General features: G+C 34.9%; 2 protein-coding genes across 2 annotated transcripts in view; both read left to right on the forward strand.

The window, feature by feature from the left end:
* Positions 1-21,189, forward strand: part of LOC134850986 (DNA replication licensing factor mcm5-like) — an 85,427-nt gene that overhangs the window by 49,292 nt on the left and 14,946 nt on the right. The window lies entirely within an intron of this gene.
* On the forward strand, positions 13,646-20,075 carry LOC134851372 (uncharacterized). Its single transcript, XM_063867427.1, has 3 exons — positions 13,646-14,689; positions 19,317-19,536; positions 19,713-20,075. The coding sequence occupies exons 1-3, from the start codon at positions 13,654-13,656 to the stop codon at positions 19,783-19,785; spliced, it is 1,329 nt and encodes a 442-aa protein (XP_063723497.1). The 5' UTR covers positions 13,646-13,653; the 3' UTR covers positions 19,786-20,075.

Below are 21,189 nucleotides of genomic sequence, written 5' to 3' on the forward strand. Positions count from 1 at the left end.
GACCGACTCTGAGATGACATTTGACCACAAAAAAAAACCTCGGCGAAATCTCTGCGAGCAAATTTTCTTTTTTCATACCAGTTCCTTTATTAGTAGACTTCCTAGGGAAATCCAATTTAAGGACGCATCTGGACTTAAACACAAAATTCTACGGTATCTCTGGTTACACTTTGAGACGAACTAAAACGAAACAGTCAGCAGCACATGGAGAGTTTAGAAAAGGCAATCACAGACGACGACCATGGGAGACTCTCCCTGTGCCCATCAATGGTGGACCGAATCCACATTACTACTACTACTCAGTATAGTAATTAAAGTGTTTCTTCTTCTTGAAGAGATGTTTGCTAAAAAGTAAATTTCAAACGTTTTCGCAACTATGTGCATCGTCGGGGTTTTTACAATAAACTAATCTAATTGACGATAAAACATCAATTTATTAATGTTATTTACAATAATTTACATACATTTTGGTTCTAAACCATTATGTTAACTAATTAGCCAATCACAACTGACCTCTAAATTACTATTAGGATTAAAGTACTTTTAACCTCTAAAATTAATTATTTCTTCTTGATGAACTTAGCACTAAGATTTTGTCAAGTAATCTTTGTTTGAACTCGAGCAAGCGCAACGAGGAACACAGGGCAGGTAGTTTTGTAAAGAGAGAATATCCATCGAATTACAGGTTGCGAACACTAGCTGCGTACTCGGCACTTTGAATGATAAAATTACTTTCGGAGATTATTTTTATAGAGCCAAGGGAACCAAACGGGAGCTTTTTATGCGTATATAGAGAGTTGCAAAAATCTCAGAGAGACAGAATTAATTAAAAAGAGCAACTGTCTAGACATCAGCGGAAATAAAAACTGAAATAAAAATAACGTCGAAAGTTTCTAAAGCCGAATATTGCTCAAAACTTGTAATCACGGCGGGCAACTGCATCAGAAGCGGCGAATAGTAAGCCTTGAAACAGGAAAACTATTGCAAAAGTGGCTTTACTTTTTTTCTAAATTTTGAATGATTTGATCATCTTATTTCCGTTTTTTTTGGAACGCCCTAATCTTTTTTTTTGTTCAAAATAACTCTGGATGTCGATTCCGTAACTAAATTTAATAACTGTTTTATAGTAAATCTGGATGTTGATTGCAGTTTTTAAAAATTAGGCTAGCATTGTCATCGGATAATCGATAATCTTGCTTTTCGAATTTGTCTGACAAAAAGTTCAAGGTTGTCCGGCTTCAGATATTGCATGCAAAAAATCGTCGAAAAGCTTTGATTTCTCATTTTAATTAATTCTGTCTGTCTGAAATTTTGCTACTTAGTATAGAAAGCTGAGAATATCTTAGACCCGTAGCCTCATGTCAGGTCAACCTGTTTGAATTTCTTTAAACTCCGGTTTTTTTCTGTGCAGGTGTTCAGCCAACCAGATTGTGAAAACTAGCCATCTGACTCTGTTTACTTCTATCCACGTTATACTTTGCTCTTCCATAGAAGGGTTGCATTAAATTTATTTAGTAAATTGAAGTAAATAAATGGTTAAAAAGCGAAGAGTTTACTACAAGAATTAATTATTCAAATTTACACTTAATAGCACAAATAAATTTAAACGTACATTAATTGAGTGCCGGACATCAAGCCGACGGGACTTCAAGCCGAATCGTAAAATTACGAACTTAAGCCAAAAATTTTCCCATCAAGTCCTGAAATATGATGAATTTGAAATTGTTTTTGAAAAATTACTCAATTTCATGATCTTTTTTTATGAGTTATTGGCGTTTTCATGAATTTTAAGCCTCCAGTTGATGTTTCAGAAAGTTGAAATATAAACCACGGTTGAAGGCAATTTTCTTGTTTATAATTTATGCATTTCAAAAATAATACAGCCTTAAAAGCATCGGTAAGATTAATCGTGAATAAATACAAATCAATTTATGAAAACGGAATGCAAGCCAGGTATTGTATGCGTCTAGACTGGATTAGATTGCTCTTTATTAGTGATGAACTGTTTCACTTGTTTAAGCGTTGCAGTAGTTTTGGCTGATGATACCTGTGACTTCTTGTCTTCTGGGGTGTTTATTTTTAAAGGGGGGTCAATTAAAATGGGCCCTTCCTTCACGCGGGTGTTCCAATATTTTCCAGCCTTTCAACGAACAAGGGCAAAATTTGATTATATTTCATTACTACACCTCGAGCAGGGTTTAAACATTGTCAACGTATGAATCGGAAGTACATGGTTTGTCATCATTTATTCTGTGAGTTATAGAAAGTGTTGCTTGGTCTATTTTACCCGCGCATACCAAAGCAACCACAACTGCATAGAAGTTTGGGTCGATAGCGTTGTAGCTACGAACGACTGGAACCTTGGATCGCGGCAGTCATGGCCTAATATTGCGACTGATTGATACTAGAATCCTTGGTGGGACGGTGCGTTTCAGGTAACGGAACGATCTATTGTGCAACCTTATTTGATTAATCCACACGTCGTTCTGTTGGGACGTTTTTCGAGCAACCAGTGTTGTCTTAAACTGAGCACCTTTTTTAAAACATTCCGAAACAGCTTCACGGAATTTATGTTGGCCCTCATTGATTTGAAAAACTGGTATGTCCATGAGAAGAATTGTTTCATTCAAGTTTTCCAGCTGCCGCGTTTCGATAATTCTTTCCCGGCATTCATTGTATTTTTGTTTCAGCTCATCATCCTCGAACGGAAAATACGACTTACAGTAGCCTTCCAATGGGTCAAATATTTCTTTCAGTATTTGAAAATTTTCGCCTGAGTGAATTTGCCGGAATTTCTTTGATAAGTTTTGCGTAGAAATTTCTCGCACATTTGAAGCCAGTAAATTCTGGCTGGCAATTTTTAAGTCTCGAACTTCTGGTCGTCTTAAAACCCGTCGAGGTTTCTTAGTCTTCAAATTTATCTGCTGAAATGTTTTGAAGTCTATTTCATGAGCTGCATCGCCCACTGCTATGGTAAATTTGTCTGTATGATTCTTCAGGAACTGATGTTCGATTTTCTTTGATGAAGTATATGATAATATGTTTTTACATCCGACCTTCCCATAGGGAACCCATTTTGGTTTTGGGCTGTATCCGTATAATTTAAGAATTTTTGGAATCGCCGGTGGAATGTTTGGCGCGTTGATTTGAAGATGATCTTCCCAGTACCATTGCCAAGGAGAGCTTGAATAATTCAGTCTACGCAGCAAAGTGTCACAGGTATTAGTAGTACCTTCGACTTTACAACGAAACAAGTGTCCTTTGTCGAAAATGACAGAAAAGACGTCCTTAGAGCTCTCACGGCTCATATCGCCTAAATTTAATCCAATCAATTGTTCGGAAACATCTGTGAAAGGAAATTCAGAATTATCAGCACGTGAAGCTTCGTTAAGTGCAAGAGTTACTTCATAAATTTGAACGTCTCGCAAGTTACGGTCTAACCACACGCAGGTTTCTTTGGGAACGTTTTGCCAGTTTGAACTATCGCTTTTTCGCAAAACCCATAAGAAGTCAAGATCTTTGTAACCATACATTTTGCATGATTCCCGTTTGCATGGCTTTTCGAGGTGAAATAGACAATTCCCTTCATTGTCGACTTCTGAAACTGGGCTTTGATTTGACATGTCCGTCGGATATGTTAATTTAGGTTGAATTTTCAAGTATTCTTCGATACTGGGCTTAGACAAATGTGGCCTCCTCTTGATAATTTGAGTTTTAAAGCTGTGCGAGCTCATTTGAAAAATCAACTCGTCTCCAAAACATTTGACCATGTAAACTGTAATTTTAGATTTGCGATCCATGTTTTTGATAGTGAACTCAACCGCACAGCTTTCATTTTCTTCGAGCAATTGAAATGTTTTATCTAAATCTTGGGAGTTGATACCACTTCCGTGAATTTTCTTTAAAATTCGCCACGGATTTGGAGATCGAAATCTATAAAAGAAGTTCCACTGCATGCCTCTAGGTTCGACGCGCCTTATCTTTGCTATTGTGTAGATTTTAGCCGCGTAATAAATCTTTGCTCGCATTTCATTGAAATAATACAGAATTTTAAACTCCTCTCCGTCTAAAATCCCAGAATCAATTTCGGGCATTGATTATTTGGCTTTCGAGACCTAAGTATGGGAACGTTCTTATTTTCTAGAGTGGGGGGATATTTTGGTAGGAGCCTTTAAGCTGTAAAGGGTTCTAGTCTCATGTCGCAAGCGAACCGAATTGGCTCCGACCGTTTTTGAGGTAGAAAAACACAAGAGATAGTGTCCCTGACTCTTGAGCCAATGGTTATAGGGCCTATTTTTCTTAAGCCTCATATTTGACCGAAGCAGGCGACTGTTACAGTTGCATTAAAATTATTTAGTAAATTGAAGTAAATAAATGGTTAAAATGTGATGAATTTACTACAAGAATTAATTAATCAAATTTAGACTTAACAGCACAAATAAATTTAAACGTACATTAATTGGGTGCCGGACATCAAGCCGGCGGGACTTCAAGTCGAATCGTAAAGTTAGGGACTTAAGCCTAAAATTTTCCCATCAAGTCCTGAAATATGATGAATTTGAAAACGTTTTTGAAGAATTACTCAATTTCATGATCTTTCTTTGTGAGTTATTGGCATTTTCATGAAATTTAAGCCTCCAGTTGATATTTGGGAAAGTTGAAAAATAAACCACGGTTGAAGGCAATTTTCTTGTTTATAATTTATGCATTTCAAAAATAATACAGCCTTAAAAGCATCGGTAAGAGTAATCGTGAATATATACAAATCAATTTATGAAAACGGAATGCAAGCCAGGTATTTGTATGCGTCTAGACTGGATTAGATTGCTCTTTAATAGTGATGAACTCTTTCACTTTTTTAAGCGTTGAAGTAGTCTTGGCTGATGATACCTTTGACTTCTTGTCTTCTGGGGTGTTTATTTTTTATGGGGGTCAATTAAAATGGGCCTTTCCGTCACGCGGGTGTTCCAATTTTTTCCAGCCTTACAACGAACAAGGGCAAAATTTGATCATATTTCGTTACTACAACTCGAGTAGGGTTTTCAACATTGTCAACGTATGAATCGGAAGTACCTGGTTCGTTATCATTTATTCTGTGAGTTATAGAAAGTGTTGCTTGGTCTATTTTACCCGCGCATACCAAAGCAACCACAACTGCATAGAAGTTTGGGTCGATAGCGTTGTAGCTACGAACGACTGGAACCTTGGATCGCGGCCGTCGTGGCCTAATATTGCGACTGATTGATACTAGAATCCTTGGTGGGACGGTGCGTTTCAGGTAACGGAACGATCTATTGTGCAACCCTATTTGATTAATCCACACGTCGTTCTGTTGGGACGTTTTTCGAGCAACCAGTGTTGTCTTAAACTGAGCACCTTTTTTAAAACATTCCGAAACAGCTTCACGGAATTTATGTTGGCCCTCATTGATTTGAAAAACTGGTATGTCCATGAGAAGAATTGTTTCATTCAAGTTTTCCAGCTGCCGCGTTTCGATAATTCTTTCCCGGCATTCATTGTATTTTTGTTTCAGCTCATCATCCTCGAACGGAAAATACGACTTACAGTAGCCTTCCAATGGGTCAAATATTTCTTTCAGTATTTGAAAATTTTTGCCTGAGTGAATTTGCCGGAATTTCTTTGATAAGTTTTGCGTAGAAATTTCTCGCACATTTGAAGCCAGTAAATTCTGGCTGGCAATTTTTAAGTCTCGAACTTCTGGTCGTCTTAAAACCCGTCGAGATTTCTTAGTTTTCAAATTTATCTGCTGAAATGTTTTGAAGTCTATTTCATGAGCTGCATCGCCAACTGCTATGGTAAATTTGCCTGTATGATTCTTCAGGAACTGATGTTCGATTATCTTTGATGAAGTATATGATAATATGTTTTTACATCCGACCTTCCCATAGGGAACCCATTTTGGTTTTGGGCTGTATCCGTATAATTTAAGAATTTTTGGAATCGCCGGTGGAATGTTTGGCGCGTTGATTTGAAGATGATCTTCCCAGTACCATTGCCAAGGAGAGCTTGAATAATTCAGTCTACGCAGCAAAGTGTCACAGGTATTAGTAGTACCTTCGACTTTACAACGAAACAAGTGTCCTTTGTCGAAAATGACAGAAAAGACGTCCTTAGAGCTCTCACGGCTCATATCGCCTAAATTTAATCCAATCAATTGTTCGGAAACATCTGTGAAAGGAAATTCAGAATTATCAGCACGTGAAGCTTCGTTAAGTGCAAGAGTTACTTCATAAATTTGAACGTCTCGCAAGTTACGGTCTAACCACACGCAGGTTTCTTTGGGAACGTTTTGCCAGTTTGAACTATCGCTTTTTCGCAAAACCCATAAGAAGTCAAGATCTTTGTAACCATACATTTTGCATGATTCCCGTTTGCATGGCTTTTCGAGGTGAAATAGACAATTCCCTTCATTGTCGACTTCTGAAACTGGGCTTTGATTTGACATGTCCGTCGGATATGTTAATTTAGGTTGAATTTTCAAGTATTCTTCGATACTGGGCTTAGACCAATGTGGCCTCCTCTTGATAATTTGAGTTTTAAAGCTGTGCGAGCTCATTTGAAAAATCAACTCGTCTCCAAAACATTTGACCATGTAAACTGTAATTTTAGATTTGCGATCCATGTTTTTGATAGTGAACTCAACCGCACAGCTTTCATTTTCTTCGAGCAATTGAAATTTTTTATCTAAATCTTGGGAGTTGATACCACTTCCGTGAATTTTCTTAAAAATTCGCCACGGATTTGGAGATCGAAATCTATAAAAGAAGTTCCACTGCATGCCTCTAGGTTCGACGCGCCTTATCTTTGCTATTGTGTAGATTTTAGCCGCGTAATAAATCTTTGCTCGCATTTCATTGAAATAATACAGAATTTTAAACTCCTCTCCGTCTAAAATCCCAGAATCAATTTCGGGCATTGTGTATTTGGCTTCCAAAGCTTCGCTTTCGTATGTTTCAAAAGGCTCCCACTCGTAACCTTCGCATTTGTATTGCCACGCAAAGAGGCATTTTAAATGAATATCTTTGCATTTGTTTTCATCTGGGCAACTACCTGACAAGAAACTTGTACAAATAAAAATAGGTTTGGGGTAATACTCTTCTGGTTTTGCTTCTGTGATGTTTCTCCGATTTATGACTGGATCCCTCGGTTTGAATCCTGGAGTCGGGTTATTTCTTTGCTTCAACAATTTGAGGTACAATTTAAAAGAATGCTTTGATTCCGTGTAAAAACCTGCACTTGTTAGTTTCTGTTTTTCTCTGTCATTAAGTAGAGTATGTGCCATTGAGCATTTGTTTTTCTGGTTTTTGCATCCTCTAATGGATCCAAGCCTGGCACAGATATGCAAACTTGAGCAACTGCTGAGGCACTGCGCGGATGTATTATAATTTTGACACGTACCTGGTATTTTGGATCGAGGCCTCATGTGATCGGTGGGGAAAAGGACGTCAGATATGAGTGTGATAGTGTTCGGGTGGTGGTTCGCGGAAATTCCAAACGAATTCAAAATCATGACATCTTTCGCCAGAAACTCATGAGACAAGTCACATTTTTTGTCGCCTAATTCGTTTATGTGCTGTTCTTTTATCCTGATAAACTTTTCGCAAATATGCAATGCTTGACACGTTTCAGCCTTCTGCAGATGTTCCTGGTCTTGCCTTTGGTATTTTTCACAGATATACAAATCTGGAGGTTCAGTTAAATCTTCATCACTATGATAAGTGCTAGACGAAAACATTAGTTTTTGCGAAAACTACCAACGAGTGGTTTAGTAAGAGCTTTTTATGCAGTTTTAAGTGTATGTAGTTTTAATTGCGTAACTAACCTGATAGCTTTACCGTTGCCATCTGAGAGTCAACTGAATCTAAACGATAAAATAAGTTTTTAATTCAAATGCTTTATTCTGGTGTTTCTTTGATTTATTACCATAACATCTCAAGATCTTTTTGTTTACGTCTGGTCATTTTTATGCGATGTTTTTACTGAAACTATTATATGACTTAACTCACATAATTTCTGAGAAATTCAAACCCATTCGGAATTAAGACACTCATCAGAAAAATTAGTGCAGAGTAGACACGACACACCAACAAATTGGTTACACTCGGAGAACAACTGTTTTATAACCAGGAACATACTATTTTTAAATATAATAGTTTTTCTACAGGTCAGTAATAAACAGCTGGTGCTAGTGCCACTTATTATTAAGAACTGAACGTTGCACCTGTTTATCATAATAAAATGGAACGGATTACAATATCTTATATACAGTGATGACCGTTCAAATGAGTTTCAAATGAGTTCGAAATCATTAACAGGTAAACACATTGTTAAAGGATCCTTTAAAAATTTCAATCAACTTGTCCCTCATCAGCTACAATCGAGTTTTTTAAGAACAATCATTTTTTTAAGCAATAATCAATTGGTGCAATAATTAAATTTTTGCGCTCTCTTATCACGCTACCTCGTCCATACAACGTGTGATAATTAGTTTCATTACAGTGGTCTTTAGACTTGTCTCTATATAAGATTCCAAAAAAGCGAGGCTCACGAGTTTTCATCATAAATTCGTGATATTTCGATTTTTAAAGAAAGAAATCGTTTAAACGATTTTCCTATAAAGCATTAGGTATTTAAACGAATGCTTATTTCACGGATCAATTAAATGTTTATTCGACTCAATAAATGGTCATCACTGCTTGTATTTCCTAATTCGAATGTCCAGTATTTGGTTCAGTTTCTTTCTTTTCGAGTTTTTCCTCTAAACAACTTTTCTTACAGACGTTAGGTCTCGTTCGAATCACGGTCGAACCTTGGTTTCTTTTCCATCATGTATCGATGTAGGTATGTATACGTTGCTCAATTATGGAATTCATACACTTTTCAGGTCTCTTCCCATTTGGTCTAGCGGTAGAACACTCGCCTTCGGAACATAAGGGCTAAGTTCGAACCACGGTCGGACCTTGTTTTTTTTTCGATGCGTGGAGTTTTTTAAATTTGAATCTTTTAGACTACTCTTTGTCTGCTTTTTTCTGTCGGTTTTCTGTCCACAGCATGGCAATTCTTTATTTTTTCATTTAGCACTTTCAGCAATAATTGAAAGTCGTAGTTTTTAAGTTTGCCAACTCTGATTTCTTATGCTTTTATGCTGAATTGAATACATATCTGCAATACTGACTTAGTTATCTCTTTTTGCGTCGTTTAAATTAAATTAAAATGTTGGTTGTTCGGCTTTTGTTTGTTCCAGAGAATAGGGTGAATAAACTTTGAATTTCAAAATTTTTTAGCTCAAATTTTTCTATGACATCATTCTGTTTTCGGCCGATATGGCGTCTACTCAAGTATTGTCTGCCAGGTAGACAATCAGCAATTGATTGTGAATGCTTATTTGGCGACGGTGATTGTTACTTCCTTCAAAATGAAGATCTTTCGAGACAAGTTTAGGATGTTTTCTAGTGTTTTTGAATCATTAAACATTCTTCGATTTAATTGCTTCCGTCTGATTTTGTCTGAAAATTTACTATGCCAACTTTGTTTTGTATCGGAAGCGTTGAAAAGCTCCCGCTCTGTGTATCAGTTTGACATTTGGCGATGATCTCGATAACATTCTAAATAAAAGTATTCAATGTTTTTTTTTCGTTTGGGTCTATGGCTACCTAAAATTTTCTGACTAACATTATCTCAACCTTTGTTACAGCTTTACAATTGTCCTCTTGTTGGGGTTCGTTGTTGCAACTACACCCGCTTAAATTCAGCTAAGTGCTATGGGAAGAAAAAATGGTTTGGCTTGGTTTTGCTACCCCTGTTGTTAGGCATCTGAAGGAAAGCTCATATGCGGTCAATTATGATGTCATATTAAAGCCCTTTTAATCAAGACGAAGTTTTGTTGCACAGAGGATTGAGAGAGAGTGCACCTCCTATATAACTCTACTGTTTTGAAAACTACTATTCTGCTGTTATGAATAGTTGTAGATTATAATCTAATTGAATAATCAAAATTGGAATTGAAAGAAAATTGCAAGGAAGTAATTTCAGGATTGTGAGGCTCTGCCTCGCGACAAGTGTCTCATTGTCGAGGAAAACTGGTCCGAATATCTTTAGTATCAATATAAAATTTCGCAATTTGAATATAGACTGATTTCCAAATTTCATTCTCCTTGTGATTTGACGCTATTTTAGCTTTTATGACTTGGCATTTTTCACTTAATTCTTTTGCTTTAACTATAGAAAAGTAACTGGAATTTTTACAAAAGTTATAGAAATATTATGTTATAGAAATATTATGTTATTTTTCATAACTTATTAAGGTCGGAATAATCTCCGGTTTCCTTGTGAGTTTTACCCCTGCGATACGCAAGGGCAATGCAAACGGGTACTTTTTTTCCCGTAAATAACTTAACTTTGTACAGAGAATGGGCAAACGGTAATCAATCTCAACTGTTCAATATCCACCGATGAGGCAATATCTTGGTCAGTGTTTTATGAGCTTATGTCGCTTGAGAACAAATTGAGAGTTCTTGTAAAATACTTTTGTTTCGGTACCAAAAATTTTTGGTTGATTTTCGGCGCTGCAGGTTGTCCGGCCTTAATTCTGTCGGCTTATTTTCCCAATGGTTGTCTTCTTTTGTTTCGTGGATATTATATGACAATGATTGAGATCGCACAAGAATTGTTAAAAACTGGAAGCCAACGTCACAGACCCTCCAAAAACGTCAATTAAATTTAATAAACAAGAAAAAGATTTCAGCTTTTAGTTAGTTGACTTTTTAGTTTGTTGAACAACTCTGGTCAAAACATTTTTAAATTTTAGTTGTGTAACCGGCTTTAGTTTTCATGTTTTTTTTCTGGTGAGGTAATTGTGCTCGTGAGTTTTTCGCCTAGTTTTTTGTGTATCAAGTTCTTCGTCAACAGCTGATTGTTTTTCTTTGTTTTTGTTGCTTAAGCTTAAATTATTTGGGAGTGTATCCGTTTATTTTGACGTGTCTGAGATTAAGCAAGTATTAAGTGCTATTAAATCTAAAAACAGTAGTAAAATAATTTTGCAATTAATTTGGTCAAAACTCTAGAAGAATTTTTTGTTTTGAACAGTCATCTTGAGTTGATTTGTGCTGTTTTTCCGAAAAAATGTTTGCTTTGATTTTGCATAGCTTAAATGTTTTAAAATAGAATAGCAACATCGTTTTTTGATCTTAGTTTTAATCGAGCTTTTTCTGGGCACTTTTGAACCAATCAAAAATAAGTTTCAGATTAAGATATTTTCGGAAAGTTTTTTGGGAAAATTTTTTTTTCAAATTAAGTTTCGATTTTTTACTTTTTATAAATTGAATGATTTTATACGCTAATTCGTTTTTGGTTCAAAAAAGATATGTAGTTGTGATTAAAAATGTTTTTTTTTTATAGAAATATTGGTTTTTGGATTTTTTTCCATCTTTGTGCGATTTACACAAGCTTTCATCGCTTGGCTTATGAGCAATTTAATGTACTGCAGCCCAGATAGTTGAAACTGATCTAAAATTGTTGCTTGTAGATTTTTTTTTATTTAATTGCTGATAGATGATTAAAAAAAACTCAGAAAATCCGTGATACAGAATTTTCAATTTTTTCCGATTTTTTATTTAAATTTTCTGCATCGCAAGTTGTCGGAGGCTCGGCCTCTCCTCTGTATTTGAATTTCTTTTGTTTATTTGCACAGTATCCAAACTACTCGCCTTAGCTTTGAGAATTATTTGTTCAGTTTTGGTCTCTCGGGAGGAGTAATCTAAGCATCTTGGAAATTAAGTTCGCCCATCACAGCCCTGAGCAAGATCTTTTTGTACCTCGTCGCCACAAACTGCATATATCAGGCTAGAAATTTGCCAAATTTGCTCTGAAAGACGCGAGTTTTAAATATACGGCTGCTAATTGTTAGCTTAAAGAACTAAAAATCTGGAGTCAAATTCAATATCAGTGCAACTAGGTGACCTAAAAGTTAGGATAGAGAGCAGTGGTTGTTGAAGAATGAACGAGAAAAGGAACATGAGTGACTTGGCAGACTTGGTGTCAAAAAGTAACAGTTAATTAGTCAGTTTATCAATACCAGCTCAATTCAAATTCATTTGCTTGAAGAGAAAGGCAAATAGCGCGTTCGAATAACAAAAATTCAACTGGCGGAAAAAACTTGAATATCATGTAGTTTCGAAAGTGGACCTTTAATATTGCATTTCGAAGCGGAATCAAAAAAATACCTGGATGCTCAGTTTTTTAAAGTTTAAACAGCTTTAACGTGTTTTTTTCGATTCTTGAAGAGTTAAAAAAATTGTCAGTAATTTCTTGATTTTTTGAATTTTTAGTTGTAAAAGAACGAAGGGAGTTTCACTTATATAGGCCTTGATGATTTTTTGTTTGTTTTTTTTCTTCAGGAAAAGTTTCCAATGCTCTAATAACTACAGAAGTTCATCGTTCATTTTAATGAATATATGAATGCTTTTAATCACCAGCGGATTTGGGGAGGGGTGGAAGCGAACGCCCCTCCTCAGAAATTAGACTCATTGCTGATCCAAAGGCTCCCCTTTTACTTATTTTAGATTTTCCCTATTGGCCTTAATTCTAAAATTTTTCTAAAGGCGAGGTATGACGCCTGCACAGTTTTTTTGTCAAGTTTTTCCAAACAGTGCCTAAAAAAGCCTTTTTCGGGTTTTTTTTATAATTTGCCTACGGTGTAGAGAAATTGCCAAAAGAGGGTCTTTTTAGTAATTTGCCCCCCCCCCGCTCGTGATAATCCTAGATCCGCGCCTGCTTTTGATTATGTGCACTTTTTCAGTTCAGTTCAGGTTCATGTGCCAAAAGTTGGGCAAATTGCGCTCTCCATTTAGGAATTTATATTAGATTTCCCAGCGGAATATAAATTTAAATTGTTGTCTCCGTTTTCTCAAATTGGATTAGCTGAATGAAAAAAGTTTCCATCATGAACGATTCTCGAAATTGAAAGATTGAAAGAGCTTGAACGTGATGTACATTTTTTTTCATAAATTCGAAAGTTGAAAAGTCTTCAAAATATGATATTTTTTTTGTTTTGGGGTTATTGAGCTTATTGACATTTTTTACACAATCAGAGCTTGTGTTATAGTATGAACTATCTTTTTTCCAACCTAAGTCGCAAATATTGTTGCGACACAAATATTGTTGCGAATAAATGTGTTCATTTTTAAAGTGTTCATTTAGATCAATAACCAGCTATTAAGTACAGGCAATGCTTAGGATATTAACACAGATATTAACAGAGTATTTGTGCTCGGGGTGTTTTTTTTCGAAAGACAAATTTCAACTTTTTAGCTAGCCATATTTGACGGGATTTTTATATATCATTCAAAAAGTATTATTGTCCTGATCGTTTTTCGTAAAGTTATGTGGGGGTTTAAAAGTTGCCATTTTGGCCAATTTGAGACATTTAACGCGCGAAATATTACGCTTGTGTATGCGAAATGTTATGCTTGTGTATGCGAAGTGCAACTTTGTCGGCGATATTAAAATCTATATTTATTGATTTATTTGGTCGGTACATTCATAGTTAACTTGCACAGCTAGATATTTTTGTTCATGCAATCCATGATGGCTGAGTATGGAGTTTCCATGTATGTCATTCAATTTTTTTTTTAGATGAATCGTGAACCTGCAATCAACGATACTTGTTATGTTAAAATTGTCCGTGTCCAATCTCTCCAATATATTTGCGGATATATTGGAAGTCTTGAAGATTTGGCAGAAATAAACAAAAAACTACATCAAATTGATCAAGCTGCCCGAAAATTGGTTGCAATCGACTTCTTCGAAGATAAAAAAAAACCGCATGTTTTTGCTTTGTACAAAGGAAATTTCTACCGCGGAACGATCGTGGAAAAATTTGAACCTAGTTTCTTCAATGTGAAATTACCAGATCTGGGATTGTTTGTTCGGTTACATAGTAGCCATATGGTCAATGATCCAGACCCTCTCTCGGTAAAGGATTTCTACCCTATTTGTTATTTCACTCAGAGTTGCTACAGGAAATCGATCGGATCGTCGCCTGCAAAACAGTCTCAATTTAAAGATATGCTGAATTATTTAGTTTCAGAGGGACTCCCACCTGTACCATGTCTTGTCGAAAGTAAGTCTAAAGACATTTTCACTTTGAGAATGTGTGTTTACGAAAAATCTGATTCAAATTACACACCACGTCACAGGTTTTTTGACGTATTGAATACAATTCCAAAGGATGAATCAATAAGTCGCCATTTAAATGATGGATTCTTGTTTGTCCATCCGAGAATCAAAAGCAAAACGGAGCCAAGTAACGCATTTTCTCATTACACAAAGTCAGTAGCGTCGGCAATCGTCCAAAATCATCCGCAGCTGCAACCACGAGCGAAGAATATCAACAACTACCCAAGTATCGATTCCAGACAGCTTCACGATGTCAATAACAACGTGAATGAAATAAAAGATGACAATTTTACGTTCAGCGTGGGAAAAAACTTACAAATCGAAGTAAAAAATAATCATTACTACTCGTACCGAACTGTCAAAGATACTCCTCGCGACTCGCAAAATGATGTGCCTTGCAGCTCAAAATCCAATAAAAAATTGCCTCCTGACCAGCAAGAAGCAAACCACTGCATTGCAGTAGCTGAAAAGGATTATAAAGCAGATTCAACAGGTAGGTGATAGCATATTTGGTTCATCTTTTTATGGCATCTGTTCATACAAAGCTGATTTAAATTATTCGCTCCACGGCAAATAAAATCGGAAATTTTAAACGCATTTTTCTGGAATCAGATAAAGTTTAGACGAAAAAGGGTTGGATACAAAAGTCTCTTAAAAATTAATGGGAATTAACACGGTGCTGTTAGTTCTGCGAAGTTCGGGACGAACTTGTCAGCTAGAAGTTTGTCTTTGCGAAGCATTGTGTTAGTTTACGAAGTCCATTTTTCCAACCTAAGTCAGAGATAAAAGTGGCCAATTTAGTGGTTTCATTTTGGCTCATAGAAAGTTTTTATTGTTGCTTTTTCTTTCCCTAGTTGTCTCTTTTGTCCTTTTTTGAGATGTTTATGCAGTTTTCTCTCTTGTCTTTGAGAAGTACAGCTTCACCTCTTGTTTACAAGAACGAAGTTTAGTACGATAATAAGATGCAGGTTTTTTTTCCCACCCAAGTTGCAAATAAAAGTGCTACTTTTGATGGCACTGTTGAATGAGTAGGCTGCATTAGCATTATAATTCCATTGAGTTTGACATTTGATTAGTAATAAATTGAGGCTTTATTACTCCATCAATTAAACCGAAAAACTAATTGTTTCCTAGTAAAAATTGATAATTTAAATCGTATATCAGAAATTTTCCAGCTCACTATGCTTCGAGATTTTTGCAATGGATAAATTATACGCGATTTGGTTTAGTACATTCTAATTTATTAAATGCAAAGTTGGTTGCCTTTAGTTCCAAATTTTTAAATGCAAAATTTTATGTTTGATGCATTTTAAGAAGGCGGAGCAATAAGCTGAATGGTTCAAAGAGCATAAAACCAGAAAAAAATTTTCTTTTTTTAATTTATACGGGCTAATTGATAAAAAAAAGTTTTAAGCATCGTCAATAATACCAAGAAAATGAATAATTTATTCATGAATTGAATAAAGTCATCGAGTTTTTTTATTGAGTTTTTTGAAAAGTCTCGAGTAATTTATTCAATTTATGCATTAAGTTTTTGTTTCTCTTGTAATATTGACAAGTTTTATCTTTAATTTACCGATTAGCTAATCAAAACTAAAATTTTTCTGTTTTTCTGATCTTGGACCCATTCTGCTTTCAGACCATTCTGCTTAGTGTCTGGCCACCGCCTTTTAAAGCTTCTGAATTTTTGCCGCTTTTTCGCTCGTGTTTGCGATTTTTCAGCTTCACCTCTGTGTTTCGGTTTGTGCTTAGCAATCGTTGTCAAATCGGGTTATCTTTTTTTTAGGTTAGAGCTTGTCTCTTGTCTGAGAAAACTACCGAAATAGTTGATAGCTTCATCTATACTCAAACTTAGTTAACCGTATGATTCTGGTGCAGAGATACCGTCCATGCTTTGGACTATGAAAGTCCTGTTCTGATCTGTACTTAATGTAAATTAAAATGTAGAAAGTATAACTTTTGTTCGCATATTTATTTTTTGTCAGCTTAGATGCGACCGACCGTAGATTATATCAAGTGTCAATGACCGTATATAGGTCGAGTTAGTGTTTTTCAGCTGAAAGTTTTAGAATGCTGTAGTAAGTAAAGAATTACTTTCGTAGTTTTAATAATTCATTTATGAATGCCATAATTTTTTTGCACATATTAGCCTAAATTCATATTCATTTACTAATCCAACGCAAATTACATTACGCGCTCCAACTATGAAACCTTAAATAGAGCAAAAAATTGAAATTTAAGATATCCAAGCAGAATAAGTTTTTATCTGGATTATGTTGTAATTTTAACAAAAACGTCCAACAAAATATTCTTGAAATTTGGCGGGCACATTCCTTTTAGTTTCGATTTTGAAATTTAGTTTTTCTTAGTCAATTAGTTTTCATTCAGTTCATATAATTTTTCCAAGTAACCTTTTTGTTGCTTAGTAAGCCGGAACATACTTTTTTTATCCTGTAAACGTTTTGTCTAGCAGTGATCATTGAATAAATTCAAGTTGAATTTTTATTCTAAACATTTGGTCTAAAAGATATCTTTGGCGGTGTTGAAAAAGGTCCCGCATTCGAATCTAGCCAAGACTTTTTACACTTCGGCCTTCTGTTTCTCTGCTTACTTTTTGTCAGTTCAGTTGGCACAGCACGGATTTTCTTATGATATATATTTTTTTGTAATGGAAAATGCTTCAGTTGCGTTCCTATAATGGTGCAGGCAATTGACTTTTTACGAAAAAGGTTAATTTTGAAAAGTAAAGTTTTTTCAGGTGATTTTTAAAAGGTTTTAAAGTTTTTTTGTTACCTTCCTCCCAGTCACAAGGTTACAATTTCAATTTTTCTTTTCTAAATAGTTCAAAACTTTGTTTTCATGATTGAACCGGATATTTCGTCATTACAGTGACTAAAAAAGACATATTCTCTTTTGATAAATTTTTATATGGTTCTTTTTTGGCACTCTGAATCAATTGTTTTTGTGATATGGTGACTGAAGATTAGTTGGTTGCTTTAACATGTTATTGTTTCTGTCGACAAAGTTAGCCATTCGTTAGGTTGCGTGAAGGGTTTTTGCAGACCTGAAGGCGATATGTGGACGATGTTAAATTGAAATAGCCTTTAGTTTTCTTGTGATTATTTGCGGGAGGGTCTTTGGATGGATTTTAATGAATAGATATCCCAGCAGAGGGAAAATTTTCATCTGAATTTTTGTTGCTCACTAAACCGGAACATACTTTTTATCGTGTAAACAACTTGTCTAGCAAAATCACTGATCACTGAATAAATTCAAGTTGTGTTTTCAAGTTTAATTCTACACATGTGGTCTAGAAGCTATCTTTGGCGGTGCTGACAAAGGTCCCGGGTTCGAATTTTGCAAAAAGTTTTTTTTACTCTTTGGCCTTTTGTTTCTCGCTTATTTTTTTGTCAGTTCAGTTGACAAAGCTCTTCTTATGATTTATGTTTTTTTGTGATTGAAAATGCAGTAGTTGCGTTCCTATAATGGCGCACGCAATTGATTTTTACTCTTTTTTTCGAAAATTGGTGATTTGGAAAAATAAAGTTTTTTTTTGATCTGAGGTTTTTGAAATTTTGTTTTGATGATTGAATCGAATATTTCGTCATTACAGTGAGTAAAAAAGACTTAATCTTTTTCCAATAAATTTTTGTGTCGTACTTTTTTGTCACTCTGAATTAATTTTTTTTTGGTGAAATGGTGACTAAAAGATCAGTTGTTTGCTTAAACATGTCATGGTTTCTGTCGACAAAGTTATAAAGGCATTAGTTTGGTAGCATGAAGAAGTTTTGCAGAAAACAAGTTGCGCAGACCTGAAGACGAAGCGTGAACTACGTTAATTTGAAATGGACAAATAGCTTTAAGTTATCTTGTGATTATTTGCAGGCGGGTTTTTTTTATTATTTTGAATAGCATTGTAATTGCTAAATTTTTTTGCTTGAAGTGTTAGTTTAGCTGCCAGTATCTTAAAGCATGGGTTGTTTTATTTTTGTTATTAAGGGTAAAAGAAGGAATCTTATAAAAAAAGCTTGTAATTGCTATTTTGTTTGAAGATTTGGTTTAGCTGCTGGTAACTTAATGCATGAGCTATTTTGTTTTCGTTGGGGCTAAGTCTTTTTACCAGACCGACCTTTTACCAGACCACAATGCAATAACTCTATTAGTATAAGTTAAAGTTAATGTAAGATTTGAAAAGGAAGCGGCCAGAACAAACAAAACTTTGTTGAAAAACCGTGAAAGCATTGTCTTTAACCAGACTAAACGGCGTCATTACATCTGTCAATCAAATTTGTTTATCGAGTCTGGTAAAAGGTCCATAATATAATTTTTCTGGTAAAAGGTCGGTCTGGTATAAGGTCGGTCCCCGTTTTCGTTATTAAGTGTAAAAGAACGAAGTGTAAATGTATCTAAATTTATGAATGCATTTAGATATATATGCAATTCTAGAGTTCAATTCAAGTTCATGTTCTAAAAGTTAGCGAAATTGCGGTCTCTAATCACGAAAGCGGAAATGGCGCGAAAAAAATAGCGTGAATGGTTTTTAGTTTTAAAAGAAAACTGTTTTAATGTTAAGATTTCCCAGCGGAATTAAAAATTTTCCCATTGATCCAATTTTCTTAATTTGGGTTAATTTAATCAAAAAAGGTCAATCAATAATTGTTCTTGAAAGTCAAAGAGCTTAAAGCTCTTATATTTAATTCTTTGGAAGTTAAAAAATTGTTCAAAAATTTCAAATCAGAGTCTTTTTTTCTTGTTCTTTTACGCTTTTCCAACCTTCTGTTTGCAATGTTTGTTTTACTTTTGCACAAATCAGTTGAATATGCTGCACAAATTTTTGCAAGATCTCACCCTTATATTTTTTTGGCAAGATCTCCACCCTTGTTACGTTGACTTTTCTTGTGTTTTTATTAGTTTTTGGAGCAAAGCAAAGAGTTCTGTTTGTCAAATGTTTTCACGCAAATGCCATTTACAGATTGCTGTGCTACGCGGCTGGATAATGTGAGGATAATTTTTAAATAACCGTTAAATAATATCTAGCTTAAAAATCTCCCTTCTGTTATTTGTTGTTTTCTGTGAATGTGGGTCAATTTGTCCCGCGTCTGACTTTGAATTTATTTTAGGAGCAGGGCCAAGTTTTCGAGCAGGGTTCAAGAAAGTCGAGGAGATGGCGTCCACCTTGGGAATCTCTGACAGTCTGATGCTGTTCTACGATAATGATCTAAATGACGAAGTTATCTTTAGTTTCGATAATTCTGACTTCTTATTTGACATCCTGCAATCGCACGGTGTCTCTCAAGACAATTTGTCATGGATTCTGGACTATGTTTCTAACGTTAATTTGTAAGTTGAATTCTAATATTTTTCCTAAAAATCATAAGGAGACAGTCTTTTAGACCAATTAGTTTAATTCAAGGTCTCTTGTCGAGGTTTTCATTGTTTGGTAAGCGCTAGAAAGCATTACCTTCTATAATAGAATTATGGACGCCTTAATTTTGATTGGCCTTGTTTTTTTCTAGATCTCTGACTTCGCCTGGACATTTGGAGGATTTGCAAAATGACCATCAAAATACAGCTATTGAGGCTGTTTAATTAACAGAAATACTGCAATAAATTTGGAAATAAACTATAGTTTTAGTCATCAGTTTTTCTTTCTCTTATTACTTGCTTAAAATTTGTTGAAGTAAATTTTTTCTCTGAAATTTGATTGACGCTTGTCTGTAATTTTTTGATTTGATTTGTGCTCATCAGCTTAATTCTCTTCGAAGTTCATTTTTTTTGCAGCCAATACAAACCAATTTTATTGGAACCAATTTTATTGCCGTACAAAATAAAATAATCTTTTCTGCCTGTAGATTTTTCTGCTCTAAGTTTCTGAATTTTTTAGACCTATAGATGAACTCTTATCTGACTCAGTATTTACATTTTTTCAAGCAAACACTTGCGCAAGTATTACGATTTTCATTTTCCCAACCAATGAAAGAATTATCTAAATTCAGACGACCAAAAAATTGTTCGGATTTGAAGGCAGAAAAGAGCATATTCCAATCCTCAAATTTCATATCAGAAACTAGATAGTTTTCTTGGAGTCTCTTTATTGAATGATCGGTAGTTCGGATTGATTGTGAGCGGTTTTTAATATTGACTGGTATCATTTTTGTGGTGCTCTGTTAAAAATGCTTCAAAAATTTCATACATATATTAGAAATTCAAGATTTCTCATTATTTGATAGTATTTTGTTCTTTCCTGCTTTAGATCTTCCAATTCTCATTTTGAATAGTTATTCTTGTTTCATCAATATAGTTAACCTACACCTGTTTTTTTTACTTGTGCGAATGTGAAGTTCCTCTCGTGTTGTGGCTTACGTTCGCAAGAAATCGACTCTCGTAGCTAGTAGTAGATGTTTTGAAGCGGAGTAGGGATTTCATCGTGGTTTTGAGACTTAAACTACCCAAATTGCGCGTCTAAGAAGATTAAATTAAGAACTTGTTTACCCTTGCGAGAAACAAGGTTATTGCAATCGGGTACTAGACCTTTTTTCCCGTAAGCAACTTTCTTCACAGAATGGACAAAATGAAATGGAAGTCATGTCAATAGCACCTTGGCTAGTGTAGTGCGTAGTATTTGCATATTAGGAATGGAATTTGGGTTCCTGTTAAGAGTTTTTTTTAGAATATTTTCTTCTGTGTCAAACTTTTTCGGTCGAATTTCAGCGCTGGAAGAGGTCGTCTTTGATTTATTCGGCTTGTTTTCCGAATTGTTCTTTTCGATTAATTTTTTTTGCTGTTAGCTGGGAGTGATTCATTTTTAATATGAATTTTTTGAAAAGTTTAAATCAACCTTAACACTTTTCAACATTTTTTTTTCTTAGTTGAAGTAACAAAATTGATTCAAAATTTTGTTCTTGATTGTTTGATCGGTTGTATTTATCGCATTCTTCGTGGTGCAGATAAAATACCTCATTAGTTTTTGCATAGTTTTCAAGTTTTTTTTGA

Source organism: Symsagittifera roscoffensis, chromosome 7, assembly GCF_963678635.1.
Source record: "Symsagittifera roscoffensis chromosome 7, txSymRosc1.1, whole genome shotgun sequence".
Taxonomy (NCBI): Eukaryota; Metazoa; Xenacoelomorpha; order Acoela; family Convolutidae; genus Symsagittifera; species Symsagittifera roscoffensis.